This window comes from Coregonus clupeaformis, chromosome 7, assembly GCF_020615455.1.
Source record: "Coregonus clupeaformis isolate EN_2021a chromosome 7, ASM2061545v1, whole genome shotgun sequence".
Classification (NCBI taxonomy): Eukaryota; Metazoa; Chordata; class Actinopteri; order Salmoniformes; family Salmonidae; genus Coregonus; species Coregonus clupeaformis.
Genome location: NC_059198.1, coordinates 3,444,344 through 3,472,064, shown reverse-complemented (window position 1 = coordinate 3,472,064; position 27,721 = coordinate 3,444,344). Strand labels below are relative to the sequence as shown.

Sequence of the window (27,721 nt, the reverse complement as noted above, 5' to 3'; positions counted from 1 at the left end):
CTCACCCTGATGAGATCATATCATCAGAGGATAGGAGACAGGTTGGGAAAGAGAGGAGGACACACACACACACACACACACACACACACGAAAACACAAGCACCGAGGTCACCTGAGAAGATCACATGTACATGTGGGTAGAGTTAAAGGGACTATGCATAAATAATTAACAGAGTAGCAGCAGCGTAAAAAGATGGGGTGGGGGGTGGGGGTGGGGGGGGCAGTGCAAATAGTCCGGGTAGCCAGGACAAAACCTTCTTCCCAAGAACCAGAAGTCAGATTGACTCCAGATTTGGTACATCTATATATATCTGGAGTCAATCGGACTTATGGTTCAACCCTACTATATGACACACAGGGAAAGGAAGAGAAGAACAGCAGAGGAAGAGGTGAACAGGTGAATGCTATAGTGATAGCTGGGGCCTGTTCAGGAGGATGTAATGTTACAGAACATTCAGATAGAAATGTATGGTGTAGAACAAATATGATTGTTTGTCAGGAAGAATAGGGAATCGTGTTAGCACTATTCATTACATTTCTGTGACGTTCAGAATAGTTCAGCTCACTGAATACACCCCAGGGTTGTATGCATTAGGCACCAAAAGCAAGAAAATGCACTGAAACAGGAAGGGACTGCATGAACTTGTCCGATAAAAAATCATATTTTCCGTTTTCCGTCGCTAAGATCTTCGCTACGGTGTGCCCTAATGTAGGGGACTCCTAGACAGCTATATACTGTACCTGGGTGGTGTTCGGGCAGGCCCGGCAGGGGCTCGGCAGGGTGCACACACACATTGTTCTTGGAGAAGATGATCTCTCCGTCCAAGCCGTTCCGCGACCCCGCCGACCCTGGGTTAAAGGTCAGGAGGTCTGAGGCCTTGGAGGAGGCGCGTCGCAGGAGCCGACCGAGAGACATCTACACTGACACCAGGACACTGCGCCCATCCTCTGGAGTAGGAGGAGGGGGAGAGGTGAGAGATGGGGAGAGAGGGGGACAGAGGGAGATGGGGGGAAAGAGGAAGGAGAGGGAAAGGAGAGGGTGGGAGAGGGACAGAATCAGGTCAGAATGGAGGAAGTGGGGCACTAGTGTTTTACAGCATAACATTTGCCTATTCAAAGTAACAAATCATATATACAGTATACACTGCCTTCGGAAAGTATTCAGACCCCTTAACTTTTTCAACATTTTGTTACGTTACAGCCTTATTCTAAAATTGATTAAATTGTTTTTTTCCCCTCATCAAGCGACACACAATACCCCTTAATGACAAAGCAAAAACAGGTTTTTAGAATTTTTTGCAAATTTATAAAAAAATCTAAAACAGAAATATCACATTTACATACGTTTTCAGACCCTTTACTCAGTACTTTGTTGAAGCACCTTTGGCCGCGATTACAGCCTCGAGTCTTCTTGGGTATGACGCTACAAGATTGGTACACCTGTATTTGGGGAGTTTCTCCCATTCTTCTCTGCAGATCCTCTCAAGCTCTGTCAGGTTGGATGGGGAGCGTTGCTGCACAGCTATTTTCAGGTCTCTCCAGAGATGTTTGATCGGGTTCAAGCCCAGGCTCTGGCTGGGCCACTCAAGGACATTCAGAGACTTGTCCAGAAGCAACTCCAGCGTTGTCTTGGCTGTGTGCTTAGGGTCGTTGTCCTGTTGGAAGGTGAATCTTCGCCCCAGTCTGAGGTCCTGAGTGCTCTGGAGCAGGTTTTCAAATCAAATCAAATTTTATTGGCCACATGCGCCGAATACAACAGGTGCAGACATTACAGTGAAATGCTTACTTACAGCCCTTAACCAACAGTGCATTTATTTAATAAAAAAAGTTAAATAAAACAACAACAAAAAAGTGTTGAGAAAAAAAGAGCAGAAGTAAAATAAAATAACAGTAAGGAGGCTATATATACAGGGGGGTACCGGTGCAGAGTCAATGTGCGGGGGCACCGGCTAGTTGAGGTAGTTGAAGTAATATGTACATGTGGGTAGAGTTAAAGTGACTATGCATAAATAATTAACAGAGTAGCAGCAGCGTAAAAAGATGGGGTGGGGGGTGGGGGTGGGGGGGCAGTGCAAATAGTCCGGGTAGCCATGATTAGCTGTTCAGGAGTCTTATGGCTTGGGGGTAGAAGCTGTTGAGAAGTATATCAATTTACATAAGTAATCAGACCCTTTACTCAGTACTTGTTGAAGCACATTTGGCAGCGATTACAGCCTAGAGTCTTCTTGGGTATGACGCTACAAGCTTGACACACCTGTATTTGGGGAGATTCTCCCATTCTTCTCTGCAGATCCTCTCAAGCTCTGTCAGGTTGGATGGTGAGCGTCGCTGCACAGCTATTTTCAGGTCTCTCCAGAGATGTTCGATAGGGTTCAAGTCCCGGCTCTGGCTGGGCCACTCAAGGACATTCAGAGACTTGTCCCGAAGCCACTCCTGCGTTGTCTTGGCTGTGTGCTTAGGGTCGTTGTCCTGTTGGAAGGTGAACCTTTGCTCCAGTCTGAGGTCCTGAGCAGGTTCTGGAGAAGGTTTTCATCAAGGATCGCACTGTACTTTGCTCCGTTCATCTTTCCCTCGATCCTGACTAGTCTCCCAGTCCCTGCCACTGAAAAACATCCCCACAGCATGATGCTGCCACCACCATGCTTCACCGTAGGGATGGTGCCAGGTTTCCTCCAGACGTGACGCTTGGCATTCAGGCCAAAGAGTTCAATCTTGGTTTCATCAGACCAGAGAATCTTGTTTCTCATGGTCTGAGTCCTTTAGGTGCCTTTTGGCAAACTCCAAGCGGGCTGCCATGTGCCTTTTACTGCGGAGTGGCTTCCGTCTGGCCACTTTACCATAAAGGCCTGATTGGTGGAGTGCTGCAGAGATGGTTGTCCTTCTGGAAGGTTCTCCCATCTCCACAGAGGAACTCTGGAGCTCTGTCAGAGTGACCATCGGGTTCTTGGTTACCTCCCTGACCAAGGCCCTTCTCCCCCGATTGCTCAGTTTGGCCGGGCGGCCAGCTCTAGGAAGAGTCTTGGTGGTTCCAAACTTCATCCCTTCAAGAATGATGGAGTCCACGGAGTTCTTGGGGACCTTCAATGCTGCAGAAATGTTTTGGTACCCTTCCCCAGATCGGTGCTACGACACAATCCTGTCTCGAAGCTCTTAGGACAATTCCTTCGACCTCATGGCTCGGTTTTTGCTCCGACATGCACTGTCAAATGTGAGACCTTATATAGACAGGTGTGTGCCTGTTTTCACTTTGTCATTATGGGGTATTGTGTGTAGATTGATGAGGGGGAAGAAAACCTAATTTAATCAATTTTAGAATAAGGCTGTAACCTAACGAAATGTGGAAAAAGGGAAGGGGTCTGAATACTTGCTGAATGCACTTTAAATGACAGAGTGAAAAGAAGGATGCCTGTATAGAATAAAACATATTCCAAAACATGCATCCTGTTTACAATAAGGCACTAAATGAAAACTGCAGAAAATGTGGCAAAGAAATTAACTTTATGTCCTGAATGCAAAGCGTTATGTTTGGGGAAAATCCAACACAACCCATCAGTGAGTACCACTATTCATATTTTCAAGCATGGTGGTTGCCGCATCATTTTATTGGCATGCTTGCCATCGGCAAGGACTAGGGAGATTTTTTCTATTAAAAGAAACAGAATAGAGCTAAGCACAGGCAAAATCCAAGAGGAAAACCTGGTTCAGACTGATTTCCAACAGACACTGGGAGACAAATTCACCTTTCAGCAGGACAATATCCTAAAACACAAGGTCAAATATACACTGGAGTTGCTTACCAAGACGACATTGAATGTTCCGGAGTGGCCTAGTTACAGTTCTAACTCAAATCTACTTCAAAATCTATGGCAAGAATTGAAAATGGGTGTTTAGCAATGATCAACAACCAACTTCACAGAGCTTGAAGAATTTTTAAAAGAATAATGTGCAAATATTGTACAATCCAGGTGTGCAATGCTCTTAGAGACTTACCCAGAAAGACTCACAGCTGTATTCGCTGGCAAAGGTGATTCTAACATGTATTGACTCAGGGGTGTGAATACGTATGTATATGAGATATTTCTGTATGTAATTTTCATTCAAATTTGCTACCATTTCTAAAAACCTGGTTTTCACTTTGTCATTATGGGGTATTGTGTGTAGATGGGTGAGACATTTCTTTTTAAATTCAGGCTGTAACACAACAACATGTGGAATAAATCAAGGGATATGAATACTTTCTGAAGCAACGTATATTATCGTTATACAACCATCCATGGCAAAGCTAACTCTTTTACAGTTCCAGCTTTCATTTTAAGGCAGTGACAGACATTTGTACTTAAGTTACACTGTGATGTTTGTATAATATTAGTGTGTGTTCTTACCCCGATAAGTCAACCCTGGCATGCAACAAAAATTCACAGTTAGTGTTTTCCTATGCCACGTCAACTATCTTGACTCACACAATTGGCTCTGTTAGTGTAGGTGTGTGTGTGCAAGTGTGTGTCCCACCTTGAATAAACACACACACTACACACACCTGGTCACTCATTCCATGTGAAATCCTAGCCTGTTATTAGGAGCGAACAGATGTCAGCATCCATGGCTATACTCAACATGTCACACAACTGTGCACTATGACTGGTCTCACGTGCCAGACTAATAGCTTTCACAGCGGCTGATGAAAGAGACTACACTATGACTGGTCTCACGTGCCAGACTCATAGCTTTCACAGTGGCTGATGAAAGAGACTACACTATGACTGGTCTCACGTGCCAGACTCATAGCTTTCACAGTGGCTGATGAAAGAGACTACACTATGACTGGTCTCACGTGCCAGACTCATAGCTTTCACAGTGGCTGATGAAAGAGACTACACTATGACTGGTCTCACGTGCCAGACTCATAGCTTTCACAGTGGCTGATGAAAGAGACTACACTATGACTGTGAACAAAATCAGTTTGCTGTTCACTCCAGTCAACCTTTCTCCTATGACTGGAATTGGCCACTCTTTTGCTACTGGCATATCAGTGTTACTCCATACTGTGTACGTTCCTCTGTGAGACCCTATGATAATGTAGCCTAGTTCCCTATCACTACAGTCTATGGACAAGCTGACCTCTAAACACATTCCCAGTGCCCCACTACTCCTGAATGTGTGGAATGTTCCCTCCTTTTCCTCTTCCTCAGAACCCTGAGTCATGGCCTGTGACCCAAATGGCACCCTATCCCCTATATGGTGCACTACTTTTGTCCAGAGCCCTATGGGCCTAGGTCAAAAGTAGTGTGCTACATAGAGAATAGAGTGCCATTTGGGAGGTAGCCATGTTTACCTCCTCTGATTAACTCTATGCCCCACAACTTCCTGTTATCAGGGCTCCGGGGTGACGTTTCCCCTTGGTAAAGATCTAGGATCAGATTCCCCTCTCCCAATCCTAACCTTAACCATTTGTGGGGGAAATGCAAAACTGACCCAAGATCAGCATCTAGGGGTAACTTCACCCTTCTGCCTTATTAGGACTCGGACAGGAAGTCTTCTACCCCGGAATCCGGGCAAGGCCAGGGAGTATGTACTGTAGGCTGGTCCCAGATATGTGTGTGCCGCCTTGCCAACTGCTATGGTCTTTGAACTGACATTGATCATAGGAGTTGGCAGGACAGCACAAACAGACCGGGTACCAGGCTAGGGAGAGTGAGTGAGGTTCCTAGGAACGATCCTGATGTATAGACAGAGGGAGTTACCCATTGTTGCAAGGAATTTCCACAGAGGAAGACAATCAAAGGTATTGTATTCCGGAGCCATCGGTTTATTTTCTCTACTGAAGATATGGTTCATGAAAATATGGCAACAGAAAACCTCATGAAGAACGTTGTACTACACATTTATGCAACAAACGTATTTATTTGGCCTGGTAACACTTTACAGTGATGAAGTTGCCCTCTTAGGCTACCTGTCTAAGAACACTGCATTTACACACTACACTTCAGTATTACAACCATCCTAAAACCACTCTGGCCATAGCGCTGAGCTGCTCACATGGACATTTGCATGGTAACTGCTTACAGAACAAAGCCAATCCATTGAATCGACTTGCAAATGAGCAGTAGTAAACCAGGCTGAACTCACTATACCAGATGTTCAGTGTCAACCATACCCCCCTGGACCTTCCATACCTCAACAGATTAAAACTACATTTCATAGTCCATGTTTCTGCTTCTGGTCGCCCCAGACAACAGCTATCCCTAACCAGTTGATAGACAGTGATGATCTGCACCAAAACAGGGAAGTTAGAGGTTATTTGGTGGTAAAACAACAGCTATAACCAGATCTCTGTGTGTGTCCATAGCCTGAGGTTATTCTGGTCAGTATGATCGCAGCAGGGTGAGAAGAGGTCAGAGTGTGATATGATTCCATATTCAGCATGTGACTAAGCAGGGAGCCTGACTGATATAGCACAATGCTCTCTCTCTCGCTCTCTCCTTCCCACCCACCCTCTCTCTCCTTCTTCCATGCTGTCAACACCTCAGTGTGTGAGTGTTCACACATTGCCTTGTCTCCTCCACTATAGCCTGTCACCTCACACTGGTCCTACTGTAGCATTCCAACAATGGAGACAGCTTTCCAGAGAACCTGTTACTCTCCTGTGAGTGTGAAGTCTGCATTCTGTCATTCTTTTTTCTGTAGCCATTAATCTCATTTAGTATTTGTCTCCTTCTGCCTTGCTGTATGTAGTTGTTTTGTTCAGAAAAACTTCAAACAAAACAGTCCTAAGGATTTTCTGAGAGAAAATGAAGATGTTCTGTTTCTGAGACTACTAAACCTTCCTCAATGAGAATACAGAGTGAGTGTATCACTACAGTAGCCCACTGTGTCCTGCCAGCCACAATGACTATAAAGGCAGAGGGTTCCAGTGCCTCAGATCAGTGGGTTCAAGTTCACGTCCGGGCCACTGTAATAAACTTGTCAGGCTGCTGACATTTGAATAGAGGAGGCTTCCATAATTAACTGCCTCTCCTGTTCATCTGGATTGTGACAACAAACCACTGCCTTGGGGGCAGCTAAAATAGACTTTAAATAACCAGACTCTCTCAGTGAGTTGCAATCCCTCATGCAGACTAACTTCCATGAGCAAAGAGTCAATAGGCTATGTATCAGACACAGACAGAGCAATAAGTATTCTGTATACATTATGCCTAGTACAGTAGAGCTCGAATGGAAGTAGCCTAGGTAAGAAATATCGAATGGGAGCTGAAAATTGTTGGCTTAGCCCACCTTCCCAAATCACATTCACAAGGCATATGCCTATAATTTGACCCTGTTATAGCTTTAAACAGGTGGATATGAACTCAATGAGATAGCCATGTGGAAATCATTAGTAAATGCTCTCTCTATGCCAATGAATATAGCTGTAGGCTATCAATAGCCTACGCGACACAGTAACAGAGGAGTATCCTCAAGAGTGGCGTAACGCCCGTGATGACGAGGCTACATCAACTATTGACACATTGTATCAATGACAGGCAACATCCATTTGACAGGAGAGAGGATGGAACAGCGGCCCGGTCCTTCTTCCCCTGCCTCTCCGACATTGCCATCGGTTTGGCCGGGCAGGGATTTGATCTGTAGTTAAGCCTACCTTCACGAATAAATATTTTAGTTTAGCTGGCTGGCCTATGTCCTCAAATTGCTCCCCATCACATTCAGCGCACATCCCGACCAACCCCGCATAGTTCGGCAAAGGAATAGCCTAGCCTAGGAAATACCGGGGTCTTGTAGGCTAGAAACCCCATAACCTTATCCATAATAAATGAGGTCATTTGATTCATTTTCGGTCATCGGTGAACACCTGTGCGAGCAGGGGAATTAATAAATAAATGCACACTCAAAAACACAGGCGATGCAGTCTTGCTTTCTCACCCTCTGTCCCACCCGAGACTACTGTCTTTGCCGCTTATCCATTCCGAAGCGAAGCGGTGTTTATGGTGGTTGTATCCGAGTAGTTTGAGGTCACGTCTTCGGTATTTTGTTACGCGGAGTGCGTGTTTGTATCCGTGCGGTCTTTCTCTACCGCACGCCGAGCTGCTATCTTTCTCTAACCCAACCCCCAAATTCCTCTGCTTCCGGGATGGCAGACTGGATAAAGGCTGCTTCTGTGAAAGCACGGGCCAGTCAACTATTAGGATCACATTACATTTGGAAGTATTTTTGTTTTATTAGCAAAAGCAAATTATCCTCATCAACACATCAAAATGAGACATCTATGTAAGGCTAACCTTTTATCATAGTATGACGTTTTAGAGGTCAATGCCGAAAGCTTCACTGCAGTTGGCTGATCCCGAACTCACATGAGCATCATCAGGACCAGTGGAGCTGGAGTCGGAGCATCATGACGCGGATATGATATGTCCCGCTGGAACTCTTATTTATGGCAGGTTAAACCACTAGCAGCAAGGATAATGAGCAATCATTTAAACAATAAATAGCACATCTCAAAATGACTATTTCAAGACAAGGTATTTCGAGACCAATATTTTAAACAATAATTGATAACATAAGCTAGCATAACCCTACTACAGGTATGATATTTTGTGCAATTCATAATTGTTTACAATATGCAATTGTACACTTGTATTGAGCTTAACTGCACTGAGTTATAAGGCAGATGTTCACCAGATGGGAAGACTATGAAGTATATGAAGAAAGAGATAATTGACTGCACATTCAAACAGTGGTGACAGCTCACTAATAAGAGAACATGAGAAACAATGCTTAGCTTAGGAGAAACAAACCCAGAGCTATCTATTGCCTTTAATGGTAACAATATGGCAATATCACTAGAAGTAATTTGATAAGACTTAACACAGATCCTACCATCATACTGGAAGAGTACAGAATCGGCATATTCTGATCAATTTGAGATGTTAATTAATAAAAACATTTGTGTAGAGCCACTGCTAACTGTTATCATCAGGACAATCAATCAAACGCTATTTATAGAGAACATTTCTTACAGGGGATGCATTTCAAAAGTGCTTAACAAATAAAATAATAAAGGTTAGAAAGATTTACAATAAAACTTTTCTCAGAGACAAATTAAAATAGTAAAACAATAATACATTTCGGCCCAGTGTTCTAGAATGACCCCAATTCTCAATCTCTCACGACTGTCTCAGCATCTCACCTGAGACAATGTCATGTAATCACTCATCTGCAACAACAAGGAAATTGAGAAATATCTGATTGAGCTTTTGAAAAATTTATCATCGCCAATAACCCACACAGTTCACTCTGGTACTATTCACAGATTTTATTAAAAATACAGTTGAATATAAAAGCAATAAAAACTATGATTTCCAAAAATACTTCAGTGTAGTCCGTCCATTCATAAAACCCAGAAGTCTATTAGCGCAATTGCTTACGCAGGGTAGCAGTGATGAAGTGGCAACTTTGGGTGGAGGTTCTTGTCAGAGATTTGCTAGGTCAGGAGTGCCAGAAGAACCTGAGAGGCTGTCTACTGGGTCACAGAGTCCATTGAGTCATTATGAGGTTCACTGAGTCACACGGTTCATAAGGCTCACTGGGTCATGAGGTCCACTGGACTTCAAACACCTCTGACATGGGCAGGGCCAGGCTGGACACTGTCAGAACCTACAGACAGACAGACAGGATTATAAACAATATATATTATACTGTAGATTTCAATAGAATAAACAGGTAGGCAAGCAGAATTAGAATGTCTGTTCTACTATTTCTTAATTCTAAACTCTATAGAGGTAACTCAGCCAGCTACAGCTCACCTTGGTGTCAGTCCGATAAGAGAAATCCCTCACTTTCTTTCCGTTGGCCCATACATAGCGGGGTGGGGTGGGGAGGGCACCCCGAACACCCGAACCCCTCCCAGCACCAGCCCGTCCAGGGCCCCGTTCTGATGCAGGGGGTCACTCACCACCTGGGACTGGATCAAATGAAAAACCGTATTGATCCCTACTGGCAAACACACACATGTACAGTGCATTCGGAAAGTATACAGACCCCTTGACTTTTTCCACATTTTGTTACGATACAGCCTTGTTCAAAAATTGATTAAATAGTTTTTTTTCCTCCTCATCAATCTACACACAATACCCCTTAATGACAAAGCAAAAACAGTTTTCTTGAAACTTTTGCAAATTTATAAAAAAATCAAAAACAGAAATATCACATTTACATACGTTTTCAGACCCTTTACTCAGTACTTTGTTGAAGCACCTTTGGCCGCGATTACAGCCTCGAGTCTTCTTGGGTATGACGCTACAAGGTTGGTACACCTGTATTTGGGGAGTTTCTCCCATTCTTCTCTGCAGATCCTCTCAAGCTCTGTCATGTTGGATGAGGAGCGTTGCTGCACAGCTATTTTCAGGTCTCTCCAGAGATGTTTGATCCGGTTCAAGCACAGGCTCTGGCTGGCCCACTCAAGGACATTCAGAGACTTGTCCAGAAGCAACTCCAGCGTTGTCTTGGCTGTGTGCTTAGGGTCGTTGTCCTGTTGGAAGGTGAACCTTCGCCCCAGTCTGAGGTCCTGAGTGCTCTGGAGCAGGTTTTCAAATCAAATCAAATTTTATTGGCCACATGTGCCGAATACAACAGGTGCAGACATTACAGTGAAATGCTTACTTACAGCCCTTAACCAACAGTGCATTTATTTAAAAAAAAAAGTTAAATAAAACAACAACAAAAAAGTGTTGAGAAAAAAAGAGCAGAAGTAAAATAAAATAACAGTAGGGAGGCTATATATACAGGGGGTACCGGTGCAGAGTCAATGTGCGGGGGCACCGACTAGTTGAGGTAGTTGAAGTAATATGTACATGTGGGTAGAGTTAAAGTGACTATGCATAAATAATTAACAGAGTAGCAGCAGCGTAAAAAGATGGGGTGGGGGGGTGGGGGGTGGGGGGCAGTGCAAATAGTCCGGGTAGCCATGATTAGCTGTTCAGGAGTCTTATGGCTTGGGGGTAGAAGCTGTTGAGAAGTCTTTTGGACCTAGACTTGGCACTCCGGTACCACTTGCCGTGCGGTAGCAGAGAGAACAGTCTATGACTAGGGTGGCTGGAGTCTTTGACAATTTTGAGGGCCTTCCTCTGACACCGCCTGGTATAGAGGTCCTGGATGGCAGGAAGCTTGGCCCCAGTGATGTACTGGGCCGTACGCACTACCCTCTGTAGTGCCTTGCGGTCGGAGGCCAAGCAGTTGCCATACCAGGCGGTGATGCAACCAGTCAGAATGCTCTCGATGGTGCAGCTGTATAATTTTTTGAGGATCTGAGGACCCATGCCAAATATTTTCAGTCTCCTGAGGGGGAATAGGCTTTGTCGTGCCCTCTTCACGACTGTCTTGGTGTGTTTGGACCATGATAGTTCGTTGGTGATGTGGACACCAAGGAACTTGAAGCTCTCAACCTGTTCCACTACAGCCCCGTCGATGAGAATGGGGGCGTGCTCAGTCCTCTTTTTTTTCCTGTAGTCCACCATCATCTCCTTTGTCTTGGTCACGTTGAGGGAGAGGTTGTTATCCTGGCATCACACGGCCAGGTCTCTGACCTCCTCCCTATAGGCTGTCTCATCGTTGTCGGTGATCAGGCCTACCACTGTTGTGTCGTCGGCAAACTTAATGATGGTGTTGGGAGTCGTGCCTGGCCATGCAGTCATGGGTGAACAGGGAGTACAGGAGGGGAATGAGCACGCACCCCTGAGGGGCCCCTGTGTTGAGGATCAGTGTGGCAGATGTGTTGTTACCTACCCTTACCACCTGGGGGCGGCCCGTCAGGAAGTCCAGGATCCAGTTGCAGAGGGAGGTGCGCCCTGCGGCCTTGTGAATGTTGACCTGCTTAAAAGTCTTACTCACATCGGCTACGGAGAGCGTGATCACATAGTCATCCGGAACAACTGGTGCTCTCATGCATGCTTCAGTGTTGCTTGCCTCGAAGTGAGCATAGAAGTGGTTTAGCTCGTCTGGAAGTATTGTGTCACTGGGCAGCTCGCGGCTGTGCTTCCCTTTGTAGTCTGTAATAGTTTTCAAGCCCTGCCACATCCGACGAGCGTCAGAGCCGGTGTAGTACGATTCAATCTTAGTCCTGTATTGACTCTTTGCCTGTTTGATGGTTCGTCGGAGGGCATAGCGAGATTTCTTATAAGCTTCCGGGTTAGAGTCCCGCTCCTTGAAAGCGGCAGCTCTACCCTTTAGCTCAGTGCGGATGTTTCCTGTAATCCATGGCTTCTGGTTGGGGTATGTACGTACGGTCACTGTGGGGACGACATCATCAATGCACTTATTGATGAAGCCAGTGACTGATGTGGTGTACTCCTCAATGCTATCTGAAGAATCCCGGAACATGTTCCAGTCTGTGCTAGCAAAACAGTCCTGTAGCTTAGCATCTGCGTCATCTGACCACTTTTTTTATTAACCGAGTCACTGGTGCTTCCCGCTTTAGTTTTTGCTTATAAGCAGGAATCAGGATGATAGAGTTATGGTCAGATTTGCCAAATGGAGGGCGAGGGAGAGCTTTGTATGCGTCTCTGTGTGTGGAGTAAAAGCGTTTTCCTGTTGACTTATGGCCTTATACAACTCAATTCAGTGCAATTTTAATGGCAGCATTGGTATGTGGTGGTAAATAGACAGCTATGAAAAATATAGATGAAAACTCTCTTGGTAAATAGTGTGGTCTACAGCTTATCATAAGATACTCTACCTCAGGCGAGCAAAACCTCGAGACTTCCTTAGTATTTGATTTTGTGCACCAGCTGTTGTTTACAAATATACACAGACCGCCACCCCTTGTTTTACCGGAGTCAGCCGTTCTATCCTGCCGATGTAGCGTATAGCCCGCTAGCTGTATGTTGTCCATGTCGTCGTTCAGCCACAACTAGGTGAAACATAAGATATTACAGTTTTTAATGTCCCGTTGGTAGGATAACCATAATCTTAGGTCATCCCATTTATTCTCAAATGATTGAAGATTGGCTAATAGGATTGATGGGAGAGGCAGTTTACTCACTCGCCGTCGGATCCTTACAAGGCACCCCGACCTACGTCCACGATATCTCCGTCTCTTCCTCATGCGAATGACGGGGATTTGGGCCTTGTCGGGTGTCTGTAGGATATCCTTCGCGGCCGCCTCGTTGTAGAAAAAATCTTTGTCCAATACGAGGTGAGTAATCGCTGTCCTGATATCCAGAAGCTCTTTTTGGTTATAAGAGACGATGGCAGAAACATTATGTACAAAATAAATTACAATTAACGCGGAAAAACACACATAATAGTACAATTGGTTAGAGGGCTGTAAAACGGCAGACATCTTCTCCGGCGCCATTTCATCAAGGATCTCTCTGTACTTTGCTCCGTTCATCTTTCCCTCGATCCCGACTAGTCTCCCAGTCCCTGCCGCTGAAAAACATCCCCACTGCATGATGCTGCCACCACCATGCTTCACCATAGGGATGGTGCCAGGTTTCCTCCAGACATGACACTTGGCATTCAGACCAAATAATTCAATCTTGGTTTCATCAGACCAGAGAATCTTGTTTCTCATGGTCTGAGAGTCGTTAGGTGCCTTTTGGCAAACTCCAACCGGGCTGTCATGTGCCTTTTACTGAGGAGTGGCTTCCGTCTGGCCACTCTACTATAAAGGCCTGATTTGTGGAGTGCTGCAGAGATGGTTGTCCTTCTGGAAGTTTCTCCCATCTCCACAGAGGAACTCTAGAGCTCTGGCAGAGTGACCATCGGGTTCTTGGTCACCTCCCTGACCAAGGCCCTTCTCCCCCGATTGCTCAGTTTGGCCGGGTGGCCAGCTCTAGGAAGAGTCTTGGTGGTTCCAAACTTATTCTATTTAAGAATGATGGAGGCCACTGTATTCTTGGGGACCTTCAATGCTGCAGACATTTTTTGGTACCCTTCCCCAGATCTGTGCCTCGACACAATCCTGTCTTGGAGCTCTACGGACAATTCCTTCGACCTCATGGCTTGGTTTTTGCTCTGACATTCACTGTCAACTCTGGGACCTTATATAGACAGCTGTGTGCCTTTCCAAATCATGTCCAATCAATTGAATTTACCACAAGTGGACTCTAATTAAGTTGTAAAAACATCTCAAGGATGATCAATGGAAACAGGACGCACCTGAGCTCAACATCGAGTCTCATAGCAAAGGGTCTGAATACTTATGTAAATAAGGTATTTCTGTTTTTTATTTTTAATAAATTAGCAGAAATATCTAAAAACCTGTTTTCGCTTCGTCATTATGGGGTATTGTGTGTAGATTGCTGCAGATGTTTTTTTATTTCATCCATTTTAGAATAAGGCTGTAATGTAACAAAATGTGGAAAAGGTCAAAGGGTTTGAATACTTTCCGAAGGCACTGTATAGTACCAGTATACATCAGACATTAACAGTTAGGCCTACTGTTCACAGGATGACAGGGGAAGAGTACATCTTCAATTTTGATTGGATTGGATCTGGATGTAAATCTTGCGAGCATTGCTAGAAACATACTGTACTGCAGAAACCAGAAGCCAAATCACCCTAGATAATTCCCTGATCTCCATCCTCTCTTTAAAGTCCATTTAGGGCCCTACATTTTTCCTACCCAGGTGGACCGAGAGAATGAAAAACAGCTTCTATCTCAAGGCCACCAGACTGTTAAATAGCCATCACTAGCACATTAGAGGCTGCTGCTGCCTATTGAAATCACTGGCCACTTTAATAATGTTTACATATCTTGCACTACTCATCTCATATGTATATACTGCATTCTATTCTATAATATACTACTGTATCTTAGTCCATGCCGCTCTGTCATTGCTTGCCCATATATGTATATTTTCTTAAATTCCATTCCTTACTAGTTTTGTGTGTATTAGGTATATGTTGGGAAATTGTTAACATTTACATTTTAGTCATTTAGCAGACGCTCTTATCCAGAGCGACTTACAGTTCGATATTACTTGTTAGATATTACTGCACTGTCAGAGCTAGAAGCACAAGCATTTCGCTACACCCGCTATAACATCTGCTAAACACGTGTATGTGACAAAAACAATTTGATTTGATGTCATGAAGTACCTTGAAGTAGGACACACAAAAGGTGTGATGGGTCCGCACTCAAAAAGATGTCGCATAAAGCTTACTTCATTTTTCTTATTTTCACTACATCAGGGTTGTGTGATCAGGAAAAACTCAGGACCCTATGCAACCTCTACATCTCCTACCTGTCCTGCGATGAAGATAACATAGGAGTAGTCTCCTCTCTGGAAGGTGTCCAGACTGTCCCCGTCGTCCCAGAACAGGTCACCCCAGGCCCAGCCCCCAGCAGACAGCGCCACCGTCAGGAGGAAAGGGTTACTGCGAGAAGCTGAGGTGGTCAGGGCTGGCTCCTGTATCTCAGTTAGAAGGTATTTTGAGGGTATTTTTCATTGAAATATATAATATAATTACTGATTAAGACAGGCAACAGGCTTTACACAGAAACCTGACACAAGCTCCAAAAGATCATAGTCAGATTAGTACGCAGAGAGTATTTCATTTTAGGTTTTATCACACAGTTTCACAAAGGAATTCTGTGTCTCTTGTTCTATGACAAATAACTTTAATTGATTTCATGATATGAGAGTTTGGCAGCTCATTCATCTCCTCCACCATCAGTGTGTAACAACAACAGTATGGGCCTAAGATGAAGCTTTGTCACACAATGAAACAACAGCCAACCAAACTCTATTGTGTACAGAGGACACACACACCTGCTGTGGGATGATGTGTCCCTCTCTCACATGGACGTTGATGGTGTCCAGAGGGGCTGGGAGGAGCAGGTACTGACCCTTACTGTAGAACGGCTGGCCCTAGGGAGGGAGGGATGAAAAGAGAGAGAGAGAGCGAGAGAGAGAGATGCCCATTGGAATATGGTTATAGTAGACACAGTACTACAGTATTACACATCTTTGCCTGGTCCTAACGTAAGCCTACAAGACTCTAAGAAAGGCTCACATATTTTTTTATCGGTTTATGTCTGTTAGCGACAGAAAATATGGGCTAGGTCTCCTAGGAATCCCTTTAAGCAGTTGTGAACGAATAGCAGTGACAGTATGAAAGGCCTATACAAATACACTGAGTGTACAAAACATTAGGAACACCTGCTCTTTCCATGCCATAGACTTAAATATTTAAGTGCCTTTGAACGGGGTATGGTAGTAGGTTCCAGGCGCACCGGGTTGTGTCAAGAACTGCAACGCTGCTGGGCTTTCAACAGTTTCCCGTGTGTATCAAGAATGGTCCACCACCCAAAGGACATCCAGCCAACTTGACATAACTGTGGGAAGCATTGGAGTCAACATGGGCAAGCATCCCTGTGGAACACTTTTGACACCTTGTAGGAGACGAATTGAGGCTGTTCTGAGGGCAAAAGGGTGAAGTGCAACTCAATATTAGGAAGTTGTTCGTAATGTTTTGTACACTTAGTGTATAACTGTATTGAATGGAGGAGCTGTTTACATTGTGCAGACTGTACCAAGTCCCCGGGGGGAGGTAGGCAGCCAGCTCCACTGCCCCCTGCTCTAACACCGGGCTGACGAGCAGAGAACTTACCCACAGGAACTGTCTGTCAATGGTGTGGCAGTTAGGGTCCGAGGGGAACCTGGGAGAGATGGACAGAGAGGGAGGGAGGGGCAGAAAACAGTTTCAACATAGTAAATAAGAGTGTAAATAAGAGTGTTACAATAGTGTCCAAATATTGGAGAGAGAGAGAGAGAGAGAGAGAGAGAGAGAGAGAGAGGAGAAGGGAAGATTGGAGTGGACAATGGCAATTGAGAGGAGAAGAGAGGAGGAGTAGAGGGACGTACTGGAGGAAGAGAGGCGTGGCCACAGTGTCTGCGGAGGTGTGTGCGTGGTAGAAGAGTGTGTAGAGGAACGGCAGGAGAGATTAACGCAACGTCACCGCGCTACGCATAGCCGCCTGGGCCTCCTGCCCAAACACATAGGGCTCCTGGGGCTACACACACACAGAGCTAGAGATACCTCCATTCATAATACATGAGACCCATGGACTGTTACATAGAGACAGTGAAAAGACATTAGCAGTTCAGGAAAACATTGTGGTATATTCCTATCCAACTAAGTTAACTGTAAAGACCATACAACCTGGCTTGCGTGCCACCACCCACCCACACAACGATAGCACAACTCACAGCATTGGGCTTGTCGTTGTGGTTCCTCATGAAGGGGTAGAAGGCTCCAAGCTGGGTCCAGCGTACACACACCTCCTCTGTGGTGTCCCCCCCCGAACCCACACACATCCGCCCCCGCCAGGGGCACCCTGAACAGGCCAAACAGCAGCACCGCTGGGGGGGTGGAGGGACGGACGGATATTGGCCATATACATTCACTTTATTCATTATTTAACTTTGATGTCAGGCAGTCAGAGGCATCTCTCTGTACTTGCTAGCTACATCCAGTCAAATAAAAAGTAGGCGGTTCCATTACAAGTCTGAGAGAGAGCGAGTCTATTCAAACCCCTCATTCAAGTCCATAGTTAACTACCACTGAAAAGGCTCCAACTTTCAACTGAGGACAATAGAGGAGACAACAAACTGCTGAGTAAGAGCACACTGCAACGTGTACTGTCTGGATGGTGCATCGGTACCATTAGTCCTCTGATGGCTAAAACACACACTCAGGGCTTGTGAATGGCTTTGGGAATCTGGTTGAGAATGGAAATGGCTTGTAATGGAGATGGAAATGTTGGGATGTCTTTCCCCTCACCAGGGATGGAGTATCTGAGCTGCTCCCAGTCGCTCCTCACATCTCCCGTCCAGACTCCGGAGAAACGGCCGATGCCAGGGAAGGAGGAGCGGGACAGCACGAAGGGTCGCGACCCCCGGACCTTCACCAGGGCACTGAGAGGGTCAAAGGCCAAAGATGGGAGGTCATGTCATACAGTCTTAACCCAAGGTACAACATAGTTTCAACATTGATTCGACACTTCTGCTATAATTGATCTTCCAACTACAGTTACAAAGGTGGCAAATTTGTAATCTAGACAAGGTAAATTAAATTAAAACAACCTGAAGTAAATGTGACAACATAGTTTTAGGATAAGTTGTGACACTGATCCCTGTAGTGCTGTGTCTGACCTGTGGGTGGCGCTAGCCTCCGTCAGCCCATAGAGGTTATGCTGGTTGTAGTGAGTGGACAGGTTCTGTTGAGCTGACATGCAGAGAGTACCAGTGTTCAGCTGTCCTCCAACCAACCCTGTATGTGTGTGTATGGAGACAGAATTCATGAAAATGAATGATTGAATTCACTAAATTCCTCAATTTATTTTATATTGACAGGAAACTATTCAGCTGCAGTACACTCACGTGGCACGTAAAGGGGGCTCTCCAAATCACTGTCAGGACACCCCTCCATAGAGCCCTGCACAAAACTGTCTGGTTCATTTATATCCTGAGAACAGAGCGACGAGAGAAAGAGTGTGCTGGATGCTGAGTAGCATTGACACAGCCTGGATGATGCAAGCTTGTTAGTGCAAATATAGAATAGAATAGGGGATGATTTCAGCCCTCTACAAGACATTTCTATCTGCGACACTCACAATCCACAGGCCATCCAGGGGGACTCTGGAGTGGAACTCCCGAATGCAGTCCTCCACAGGCCATTCAGGGGGACTCTGGAGTGGAACTCCCGGATGCAGTCCTCCCACCAGCTCTGTGTCTCTGGGTTGGTGAAGTCAGGGAACGCTGTCGGACCAGGCCACACCTGGACACAGAGGAAGAAGATTGAGGAACCGAACATGCACATCTTTCCACACAACACACACGCCTGCATGCACACACACACACACACAGCTTCAAGAGGAAGTTTTGTTTAGAGTAACCTTGCTTTTCAGCGGACACATTACTTGAATACACAATGGACATACACAATGTTTTCAAGCCGATCAAAAATATGTTATTTCCCAACTATTCAGAGTATATGTAGCCCAGTTTACACTGGGTCTCGAAATAGAGGAGAAGTGAGAGTTTTAGGTCTGACCTTCCCTATGAGTGTCTGTCCTGTAGAGTTCCTGATGAAGACCCCTCTCCGCTGACCCTCATCAAAGGGTGGGTAAGTACCAGGGGGGCTGGTGCTGCTGATCCCAGGGTCCTGGGAAAATACAATTACAGTAATGCTTTTGCTGCCATCTTGTGGATTGAGAAGGAAGGTTCCTTAACTGGCTCCCTTCTATCAGGGTTAGACATTTTAGATGTACCTTCCAATATTGCACTCATTCAACAATTTAATAATAATGCAGATTGTTATTTAGAATAAAAAATTACATTGAAGTACTATTTCAATCTAATATTAGTGTGCCTATGTGTCCCAAATGTTGTGAGGGTTGAGGCCTCTCTCTTACCAGGATGAGAATGTACTTCATGCCCTTCTGATGGAACTCCTTCACCATGTCTGGCAGGTCCACGAAGCGCTGGGGGTCAAAGGTGAACACCCGACGCTTGTCTGCGTAATCCAGGTCATTCCACTGCACGTCCTGACCAAAAACAAAAGCAGTTGAACTAAAGAATGCAGTGAATGTTCTCCAAGAATTGTGAACCCTCAGTGGTATGATAATACTGTACTTGAGAACGCAAACATCCAATTAGCATTAGAATGGAGAAAACCCATTGTAGCATGATAATGCTAACAATTCAATGTTAGCATTATCCAATAGCTGTCAACCCAAGTGATAATACTGTACTGCAATATAAGTGTTTCCACCAGCATCTTTACCAAGGGAAAGTTGGCGTTGTGCATGCGTCGCACCACCTCTCGGGTTGCGTTGGTGGACCGGTATCCCCAGCGACACAGGTGGAACCCCAGTGACCAATAAGGAGGCATCATAGGGTACCCTGGGGGAAGACGACGGGGTAGACATTAGCTACAGTGGGGGGGGAAAGTATTTAGTCAGGCACCAATTGTGCAAGTTCTCCCACTTAAAAAGATGAGAGAGGCCTGTAATTTTCATCATAGGTACACGTCAACTATGACAGACAAATTGAGAATTTTTTTTCCAGAAAATCACATTGTAGGATTTTTTATGAATATATTTGTAAATGATGGTGGAAAATAACTATTTGGTCACCTACAAACAAGCAAGATTTCTGGCTCTCACAGACCTGTAACTTCTTCTTTAAGAGGCTCCTCTGTCCTCCACTCGTTACCTGTATTAATGGCACCTGTTTGAACTTGTTATCAGTATAAAAGACACCTGTCCACAACCTCAAACAGTCACACTCCAAACTCCACTATGGCCAAGACCAAAGAGCTGTCAAAGGACACCAGAAACAAAATTGTAGACCTGCACCAGGCTGGGAAGACTGAATCTGCAATAGGTAAGCAGCTTGGTTTGAAGAAATCAACTGTGGGAGCAATTATTAGGAAATGGAAGACATACAAGACCACTGATAATCTCCCCGCGATCTGGGGCTCCACGCAAGATCTCACCCCGTGGGGTCAAAATGATCACAAGAACGGTGAGCAAAAATCCCAGAACCACACGGGGGGACCTAGTGAATGACCTGCAGAGAGCTGGGACCAAAGTAACAAAGCCTACCATCAGTAACACACTACGCCGCCAAGGACTCAAATCCTGCAGTGCCAGACGTGTCCCCCTGCTTAAGCCAGTACATGTCCAGGCCCGTCTGAAGTTTGCTAGAGTGCATTTGGATGATCCAGAAGAGGATTGGGAGAATGTCATATGGTCAGATGAAACCAAAATAGAACTTTTTGGTAAAAACTCAACTCGTCGTGTTTGGAGGACAAAGAATGCTGAGTTGCATCCAAAGAACACCATACCTACTGTGAAGCATGGGGGTGGAAACATCATGCTTTGGGGCTGTTTTTCTGCAAAGGGACCAGGACGACTGATCCGTGTAAAGGAAAGAATGAATGGGGCCATGTATCGTGAGATTTTGAGTGAAAACCTCCTTCCATCAGCAAGGGCATTGAAGATGAAACGTGGCTGGGTCTTTCAGCATGACAATGATCCCAAACACACCGCCCGGGCAACGAAGGAGTGGCTTCGTAAGAAGCATTTCAAGGTCCTGGAGTGGCCTAGCCAGTCTCCAGATCTCAACCCCATAGAAAATCTTTGGAGGGAGTTGAAAGTCTGTGTTGCCCAGCGACAGCCCCAAAACATCACTGCTCTAGAGGAGATCTGCATGGAGGAATGGGCCAAAATACCAGCAACAGTGTGTGAAAACCTTGTGAAGACCGACAGAAAATGTTTGACCTGTGTCATTGCCAACAAAGGGTATATAACAAAGTATTGAAAAACTTTTGTTATTGACCAAATACTTATTTTCCACCATAATTTGCAAATAAATTTATTAAAAATCCTACAATGTGATTTTCTGGGAAAAAAATTCTCAATTTGTCTGTCATAGTTGACGTGTACCTATGATGAAAATTACAGGCCTCTCTCATCTTTTTAAGTGGGAGAACTTGCACAATTGGTGGCTGACTAAATACTTTTTTTCCCCACTGTATGACGGAAGATTCACAAAAGGTTAGAGCAATATGGTGGATAAAGCCTATATGGTGGATGGTGCCTAACGGTGGAAAATGTATTTGCTTTCACCAGTCAAGTTCTTTCACATACAGTGGGGGAAAAAAGTATTTAGTCAGCCACCAATTGTGCAATTGTGCTTTTTTTGTTAAAAATAAATGCACTGTTGGTTAAGGGCTGTAAGTAAGCATTTCACTGTAATGTCTGCACCTGTTGTATTCGGCGCATGTGACCAATACAATTTGATTTGATTTGATTTTGGCCCATTCCTCCATGCAGATCTCCTCTAGAGCAGTGATGTTTTGGGGCTGTCGCTGGGCAACACGGACTTTCAACTCCCTCCAAAGATTTTCTATGGGGTTGAGATCTGGAGACTGGCTAGGCCACTACAGGACCTTGAAATGCTTCTTACGAAGCCACTCCTTCGTTGCCCGGGCGGTGTGTTTGGGATCATTGTCATGCTGAAAGACCCAGCCACGTTTCATCTTCAATGCCCTTGCTGATGGAAGGAGGTTTTCACTCAAAATCTCACGATACATGGCCCCATTCATTCTTTCCTTTACACGGATCAGTCGTCCTGGTCCCTTTGCAGAAAAACAGCCCCAAAGCATGATGTTTCCACCCCCATGCTTCACAGTAGGTATGGTGTTCTTTGGATGCAACTCAGCATTCTTTGTCCTCCAAACACGACGAGTTGAGTTTTTACCAAAAGGTTCTATTTTGGTTTCATCTGACCATATGACATTCTCCCAATCCTCTTCTGGATCATCCAAATGCACTCTAGCAAACTTCAGACGGGCCTGGACATGTACTGGCTTAAGCAGGGGGACACGTCTGGCACTGCAGGATTTGAGTCCCTGGCGGCGTAGTGTGTTACTGATGGTAGGCTTTGTTACTTTGGTCCCAGCTCTCTGCAGGTCATTCACTAGGTCCCCCCATGTGGTTCTGGGATTTTTGCTCACCGTTCTTGTGATCATTTTGACCCCACAGGGTGAGATCTTGCGTGGAGCCCCAGATCGAGGGAGATTATCAGTGGTCTTGTATGTCTTCCATTTCCTAATAATTGCTCCCACAATTGATTTCTTCAAACCAAGCTGCTTACCTATTGCAGATTCAGTCTTCCCAGCCTGGTGCAGGTCTACAATTTTGTTTCTGGTGTCCTTTGACAGCTCTTTGGTCTTGGCCATAGTGGAGTTTGGAGTGTGACTGTTTGAGGTTGTGGACAGGTGTCTTTTATACTGATAACAAGTTCAAACAGGTGCCATTAATACAGGTAACGAGTGGAGGACAGAGGAGCCTCTTAAAAAAGAAGTTACAGGTCTGTGAGAGCCAGAAATCTTGCTTGTTTGTAGGTGACCAAATACTTATTTTCCACCATAATTTGCAAATAAATTCATAAAAAATCCTACAATGTGATTTTCTGGATTTTTTTTCTCTCAATTTGTCTGTCATATTTGATGACAGACAAATGGAATTTTCCCCCACTGTAAGTGAAAGGAGATGAAGGAAAGGAGATGAGGAAGCATGTTCAGACTACTAGGACACTAAGACACAGACAGACACTATCCTTTCCTTAGCTATTACCCAAAAGGAATTAGTTGTGACCCACCAGTGGCCCTTCCCACCATAGAAACACTGGGATAGGAGACAAGAAAAGGATATTCAGTGACAGGAAGTTACACCTAAAGGTCAAAGGTCATATACAACCATACCTATAACCTGGAGGTACTGTCTGACAACACTCTGAGGGTCAGGGCCCAGGAAGATGTACAGGTCCAGGATTCCTCCCACAGCCACCCAGGTCAGAGCAGGGCTAGGCTGCAGGACCACCTCTAGAGAGAGAAGGAGAGGTCAAACTCGGCTCAATCATTTACACCTGTATCCTGATACAGTAGAAGTACTGTGCCATGTAAACACAAAAAAAGACTGACTGCCAACATTCTGGGCAGAGCTGCTAAGTAGCATGGCCGACAGCCATGGTGGTCTGCTCGAGGCTAAATACCCATTATATTGTCAGATCGTCAAAAGAGCGATTACAAAATCTACTAGCTCAAACCAAAGCTTTCCTATTAGAACAAAACATTTCAGCTTTTGGATATGGTACATGGAGCAACATGCTTTTTTACCCATGGCATTGCTGTTGAGCAGGAAGACCCCATGAGCCTTTCCATCCCCCTCCTGCACCATGTAGAACGGATGGGAGCCATACAGGTTGGCATCGCCCTGCATGGTGAATAAAGAAGACACTTCTGACTTACCACTCCTGATCATGATTTAAAAAGGAAGCAAATTAATGATGACGACGAAGATGAAGATGATGATAATGACATCAGACTCACATGGGGCGCCATGTCCCTGTTCCAGAGGGTGAGGGAGGTCCAATTGAGGTCCAGGCTGAGGGGGGTGTATTGTTCCCCCAGCCCAGACATCAGTGAGGAGGCCAGGGAGGTAGACAGCTGCAGGTACTGGTCAGCATACAGCAGCGGGGCCACCGTGGTGTTCACACTGACAGTTGTAAGTAGGGACAGGGACATCTTACGTCATGCTTATGACAGTTGTAAGTAGGGACAGGGACATCTTACGTCATGCTTATGACAGTTGTAAGTAGGGACAGGGACATCTTACGTCATGCTTATGACAGTTGTAAGTAGGGACAGGGACATCTTACGTCATGCTTATGACAGTTGTAAGTAGGGACAGGGACATCTTACGTCATGCTTATGACAGTTGTAAGTAGGGACAGGGACATCTTACGTCATGCTTATGACAGTTGTAAGTAGGGACAGAGGCGTCCTATGTCATGCTTATGGGTGTTATACTGCAAGCCAATTTACCCTTTGGGGTCGATAAAAACAATCCTTATCTTATGGGTTAGGCTTATGACATGGTTACAACAGTTTTATGTCAGGTTTATGAGATCTGATCAATGAACCAGTGCCAGACATACAGTCCCAGTCAAACGTTTGGACACACCTACTCATTCAAGGGTTTTTATTTATTTTTACTATTTTCTACATTGTAGAATAATAGTGAAGACATCAAAATTATGAAATAACACATACGGAATCATGTAATAACCAAAAAAGTGTTAAACAAATCAAAATATATTTAATATTTAAGATTCTTCAAAGTAGCCACCCTTTGCCTTGATGACAGCTTTGCACACTCTTGGCATTCTCTCAAACAGCTTCATGAGGTAGTCACCTGGAATGCATTTCAATTAACAGGTGTGCCTTCTTAAAAGTTAATTTGTGGAATTTCTTTCCTTCTTAATGTGATTGAGCCAATCAGTTGTGCTGTGACAAGGTAGGGGTGGTATACAGAATATAGCCCTATTTGGTAAAAGACCAAGTCCATATTATGGCAGGAACAGCTCAAATAAGCAAAGAGAAACGACAGTCCATCATTACTTTAAGACATGAAGGTCAGTCAATCCGGAACATTTCAAGAACTTTGAAAGTTTCTTCAAGTGCAGTCGCAAAAAACATCAAGCGCAATGATTAAACTGGCTCTCATGAGAACCGCCACAGGAAAGGAAGACCCAGAGTTGCCTCTGCTGCAGAGGATAAGTTCATTAGAGTTAACTGCACCTCAGATTGCAGCCCAAATAAATGCTTCACAGAGTTCAAGTAACAGACACATCTCAACATCAACTGTTCAGAGGAGACTGCGTGAATCAGTCCTTCATGGTCGAATTGCTGCAAAGAAACCACTACTAAAGGACACCAATAAGAAGAAGAGACTTGCTTTGGCCAAGAAACACGAGCAATGGACATTAGACCGGTAGAAATCTGTCCTTTGGTCTGATGAGTCCAAATTGTTTTATGTCAGGTTTAGGAGATCTGATCAAAGGAGATCTGATCAATGAACCAACCCATCTGGTTTGCGCTTAGTGGGACTATCATTTGTTTTTCAACAGGACGATGACCCAAAACACACCTCCAGGCTGTGTAAGGGCTATTTGACCAAGGAGAGTGATGGAGTGCTGCATCATATGACCTGGCCTCCACAATCACCCGACCTCAACCCAATTGAGATGGTTTGGGTAGAGTTGGACCGCAGAGTGAAGGAAAAGCAGCCAACAAGTGCTCTGCATATGTGGGAACTCCTTCAAGACTGTTGGAAAGCATTCCTCATGAAGCTGGTTGCCAAGAGTGTGCAAAGCTGTCATCAAGGCAAAGGGTGGCTACTTTGAAGAATCTCAAATATAAAATATATTTTGATTTGTTTACCACTTTTTTGGTTACTACATGATTCCATATGTGTTATTTCATAGTTTTGAGGTCTTCACTATTATTCTACAATGTAGAAAATAGTAAAAATAAAGAAAAACCCTTGAATGAGTAGGTGTGTAAAACCTTTCGACTGGTACTGTATAAGCAGACATAAAGACCAACTGACAATGAATACTCACAGGACACGGCTGTTGGATTTCCGGCACACTATGAACCCAAAAGGGTCAGGTTGAAACTCAGTGACATAGAGGTGGTCCTGGGTTTGAGCGTTACCTCTGGACGGGGAAGTGGATAGGGGAACTTCATATCGCTGGGACGATAGATCCTTCAACTGTAGGGAGAAGAAACATGTTGTTATGACTCTTACACAATAATATGGTCTGAGGAGAATTACTTCTCGGTGATGAGTGATTGGTTATAGTAAAATTGATGAAAAAGTAATGAGATAAAACATTTAGTAAATACTGTATGCCCTTTTCAGAGGCAACACTTTTAAAAGCAATGTTATAGACAAAGACAATGGAAACCAAACCCTTTATCTCGGCAGGAAATATACAAGTGGTTATACATCCACAGAGACGAACCATGAGGTGCAGTCGGCCTTCTGTCTCATCCAGGACCTCCAACTGGAGTGTAGAGATATCCCGGGGCAGGTAGGAGGGAGTGGGCCTCGTGAGGGTGGCAGCCTGGCCCCTGGAAGTGGGGGTGAGGGGCCCCATCCTGTACCCGCTGTATGACGGGGGGTAGAAGCACCACGGGGGTCCTCCAGAGTGGCCTTGTGGTAGGGGGGCATAGCAGCACCCTCTCCCCTGACACTCTGTCTGGCTCAGAACTCGGTCCCGGGCACAGTCAAAGCGGCTCTCATGGGCTACCCTCCTACACTCAGCCTCTCTGGGACCACTGGAGCTGGCTGGGTGGGGGACTTCCCACAGCAATCTGTGGCTGGGGGCAAGATGGGAGCTAACCCTCTGGAGGTTCACTATATCCTCCCTCTCACTGGCCTGTCTTGTTGCTGGATCCTGCTCTAAACCATGTCTTACTGATAGGTGTATTGGTGTCTCATCTGGTTGTTGTTTGCTAGTTAACTTTATCAGTGAGACCTTTTGGTCAGACAGGTAGCTAAGGTGTAAACATGTTATCAAGGCCATGGTGAGCAGGGCAGAGAGAGACAGGGCAGACAGACAACTAGACAAAGTTGGGGCGGCAGGTAGCTTAGTGGTTAAGAGCGTTGTGCCAGTTATCGAAAGGTCGCTGGTTCTAATCCCCGAGCCGACTAGGTGAAAAATCTGCCGATGTGCCCTTGAGCAAGGCACTTAACCCTAATTGCTCATGTAAGTCGCTCTGGATAAGAGCGTCTGCTAAATGACGTATATGTATATGTATATATATGTACAAACCCATGTCCTGTGTCGAGTTGGGAAATCGGTGAGGTGGTGGGGCAAAACTGTCTCCAAATGCTGACGAGCAAATGAAAATGATATGAAACGGTAGCCTAAGATAATTGGCAACTATGGACGCACTACAACAAATTGTGGACCTACCACTTCCGATAGATGTTATATGTCAGCTGACAGATGTACAAAGTCTAACGTTACACATATAAACAAGACAAGGAGTGTGCCAGCTAACGTTAGCTAGAACAGACTGTAGCTAGAATTGTCTGCATAGTGCATACATAGCTAAATGTTAGCAAGAGATATTAGAAAGCCGGTGAAAATTAGGAGATTAAATGTACGCATTTTCCCCAGTACTTACTCTAGGGCAGGCCACATAAAATTAATTGAATGTCGCTTCGCTTGCGCACGCACGTGAAAAGTTGTTGTTGAACTGGACTGAGCGATTTCGACGGCATGTCGCTAGGGACAAACTGGGCGCAGTTTACAGTGGATGTAGCCTATACTTCGATTCCTTGAGTGCATTTATC

The 27,721-nt window shown here is 45.0% G+C and overlaps 2 protein-coding genes and 1 long non-coding RNA gene across 5 annotated transcripts in view; all 3 read right to left on the bottom strand.

Moving 5' to 3' along the window:
* LOC121568786 (TBC1 domain family member 16-like) overlaps nt 1-9,955 on the bottom strand; it is a 28,411-nt gene extending 18,456 nt beyond the window's left edge. Inside the window, exons 1-3 of the mRNA XM_041879211.2 lie at nt 9,798-9,955; nt 7,918-9,648; nt 742-948 (exon numbers count right to left, since the gene is read on the bottom strand). Of these exons, the coding sequence (XP_041735145.2) occupies nt 742-916 (175 nt within the window). The 5' untranslated portion in view covers nt 917-948; nt 7,918-9,648; nt 9,798-9,955. The remainder of the gene's footprint in view (nt 1-741; nt 949-7,917; nt 9,649-9,797) is intronic.
* A 5,868-nt stretch (nt 9,956-15,823) lies between these two features.
* Nucleotides 15,824-17,198, bottom strand: LOC123491186. Its single transcript, XR_006661161.1, has 3 exons — nt 16,863-17,198; nt 16,609-16,657; nt 15,824-15,866 (listed from the first exon to the last, which is right to left on the bottom strand). It is a non-coding gene; the product is annotated as an uncharacterized LOC123491186 (long non-coding RNA).
* A 967-nt stretch (nt 17,199-18,165) lies between these two features.
* Nucleotides 18,166-27,702, bottom strand: LOC121568787 (lysosomal alpha-glucosidase-like). Of its 3 annotated transcripts, XM_045221066.1 has the most exons (12): nt 27,553-27,702; nt 26,382-26,739; nt 25,977-26,128; nt 23,902-24,067; nt 23,689-23,785; nt 23,275-23,394; nt 19,786-19,904; nt 19,415-19,546; nt 19,054-19,164; nt 18,614-18,777; nt 18,381-18,435; nt 18,166-18,270 (listed from the first exon to the last, which is right to left on the bottom strand). In XM_045221066.1, exons 1-12 carry the CDS (start codon nt 27,567-27,569, stop codon nt 18,250-18,252), a joined length of 1,512 nt encoding a protein of 503 aa, XP_045077001.1. In that variant the 5' UTR covers nt 27,570-27,702; the 3' UTR covers nt 18,166-18,249. The 3 variants fall into 3 exon arrangements, with proteins under 3 accessions (XP_045077001.1, XP_045076999.1, XP_045077000.1); XM_045221064.1 differs by lacking the exon at nt 27,553-27,702 and having other exon boundaries at nt 26,382-27,023; XM_045221065.1 differs by lacking the exons at nt 18,166-18,270; nt 27,553-27,702 and having other exon boundaries at nt 18,380-18,465; nt 26,382-27,023.
* Nucleotides 27,703-27,721: the final 19 nt, after the last annotated feature.

Bases quoted from the DNA above. Each gene is read 5' to 3' on its own strand.
- LOC121568787 (XM_045221064.1), bottom strand. From the start codon at position 26,945: ATGGCCTTGATAACATGTTTACACCTTAGCTACCTGTCTGACCAAAAG. The intron at 26,129-26,381 runs GTTCGTCTCTGT...TTCTCCCTACAG, and splicing joins AAGGCCGACTGCACCTCATG to TTGAAGGATCTATCGTCCCA. The intron at 23,395-23,688 runs GTAAAAAAGCAT...TTCTCTCTCTAG, and splicing joins GCTCAACAGCAATGCCATGG to AGGTGGTCCTGCAGCCTAGC.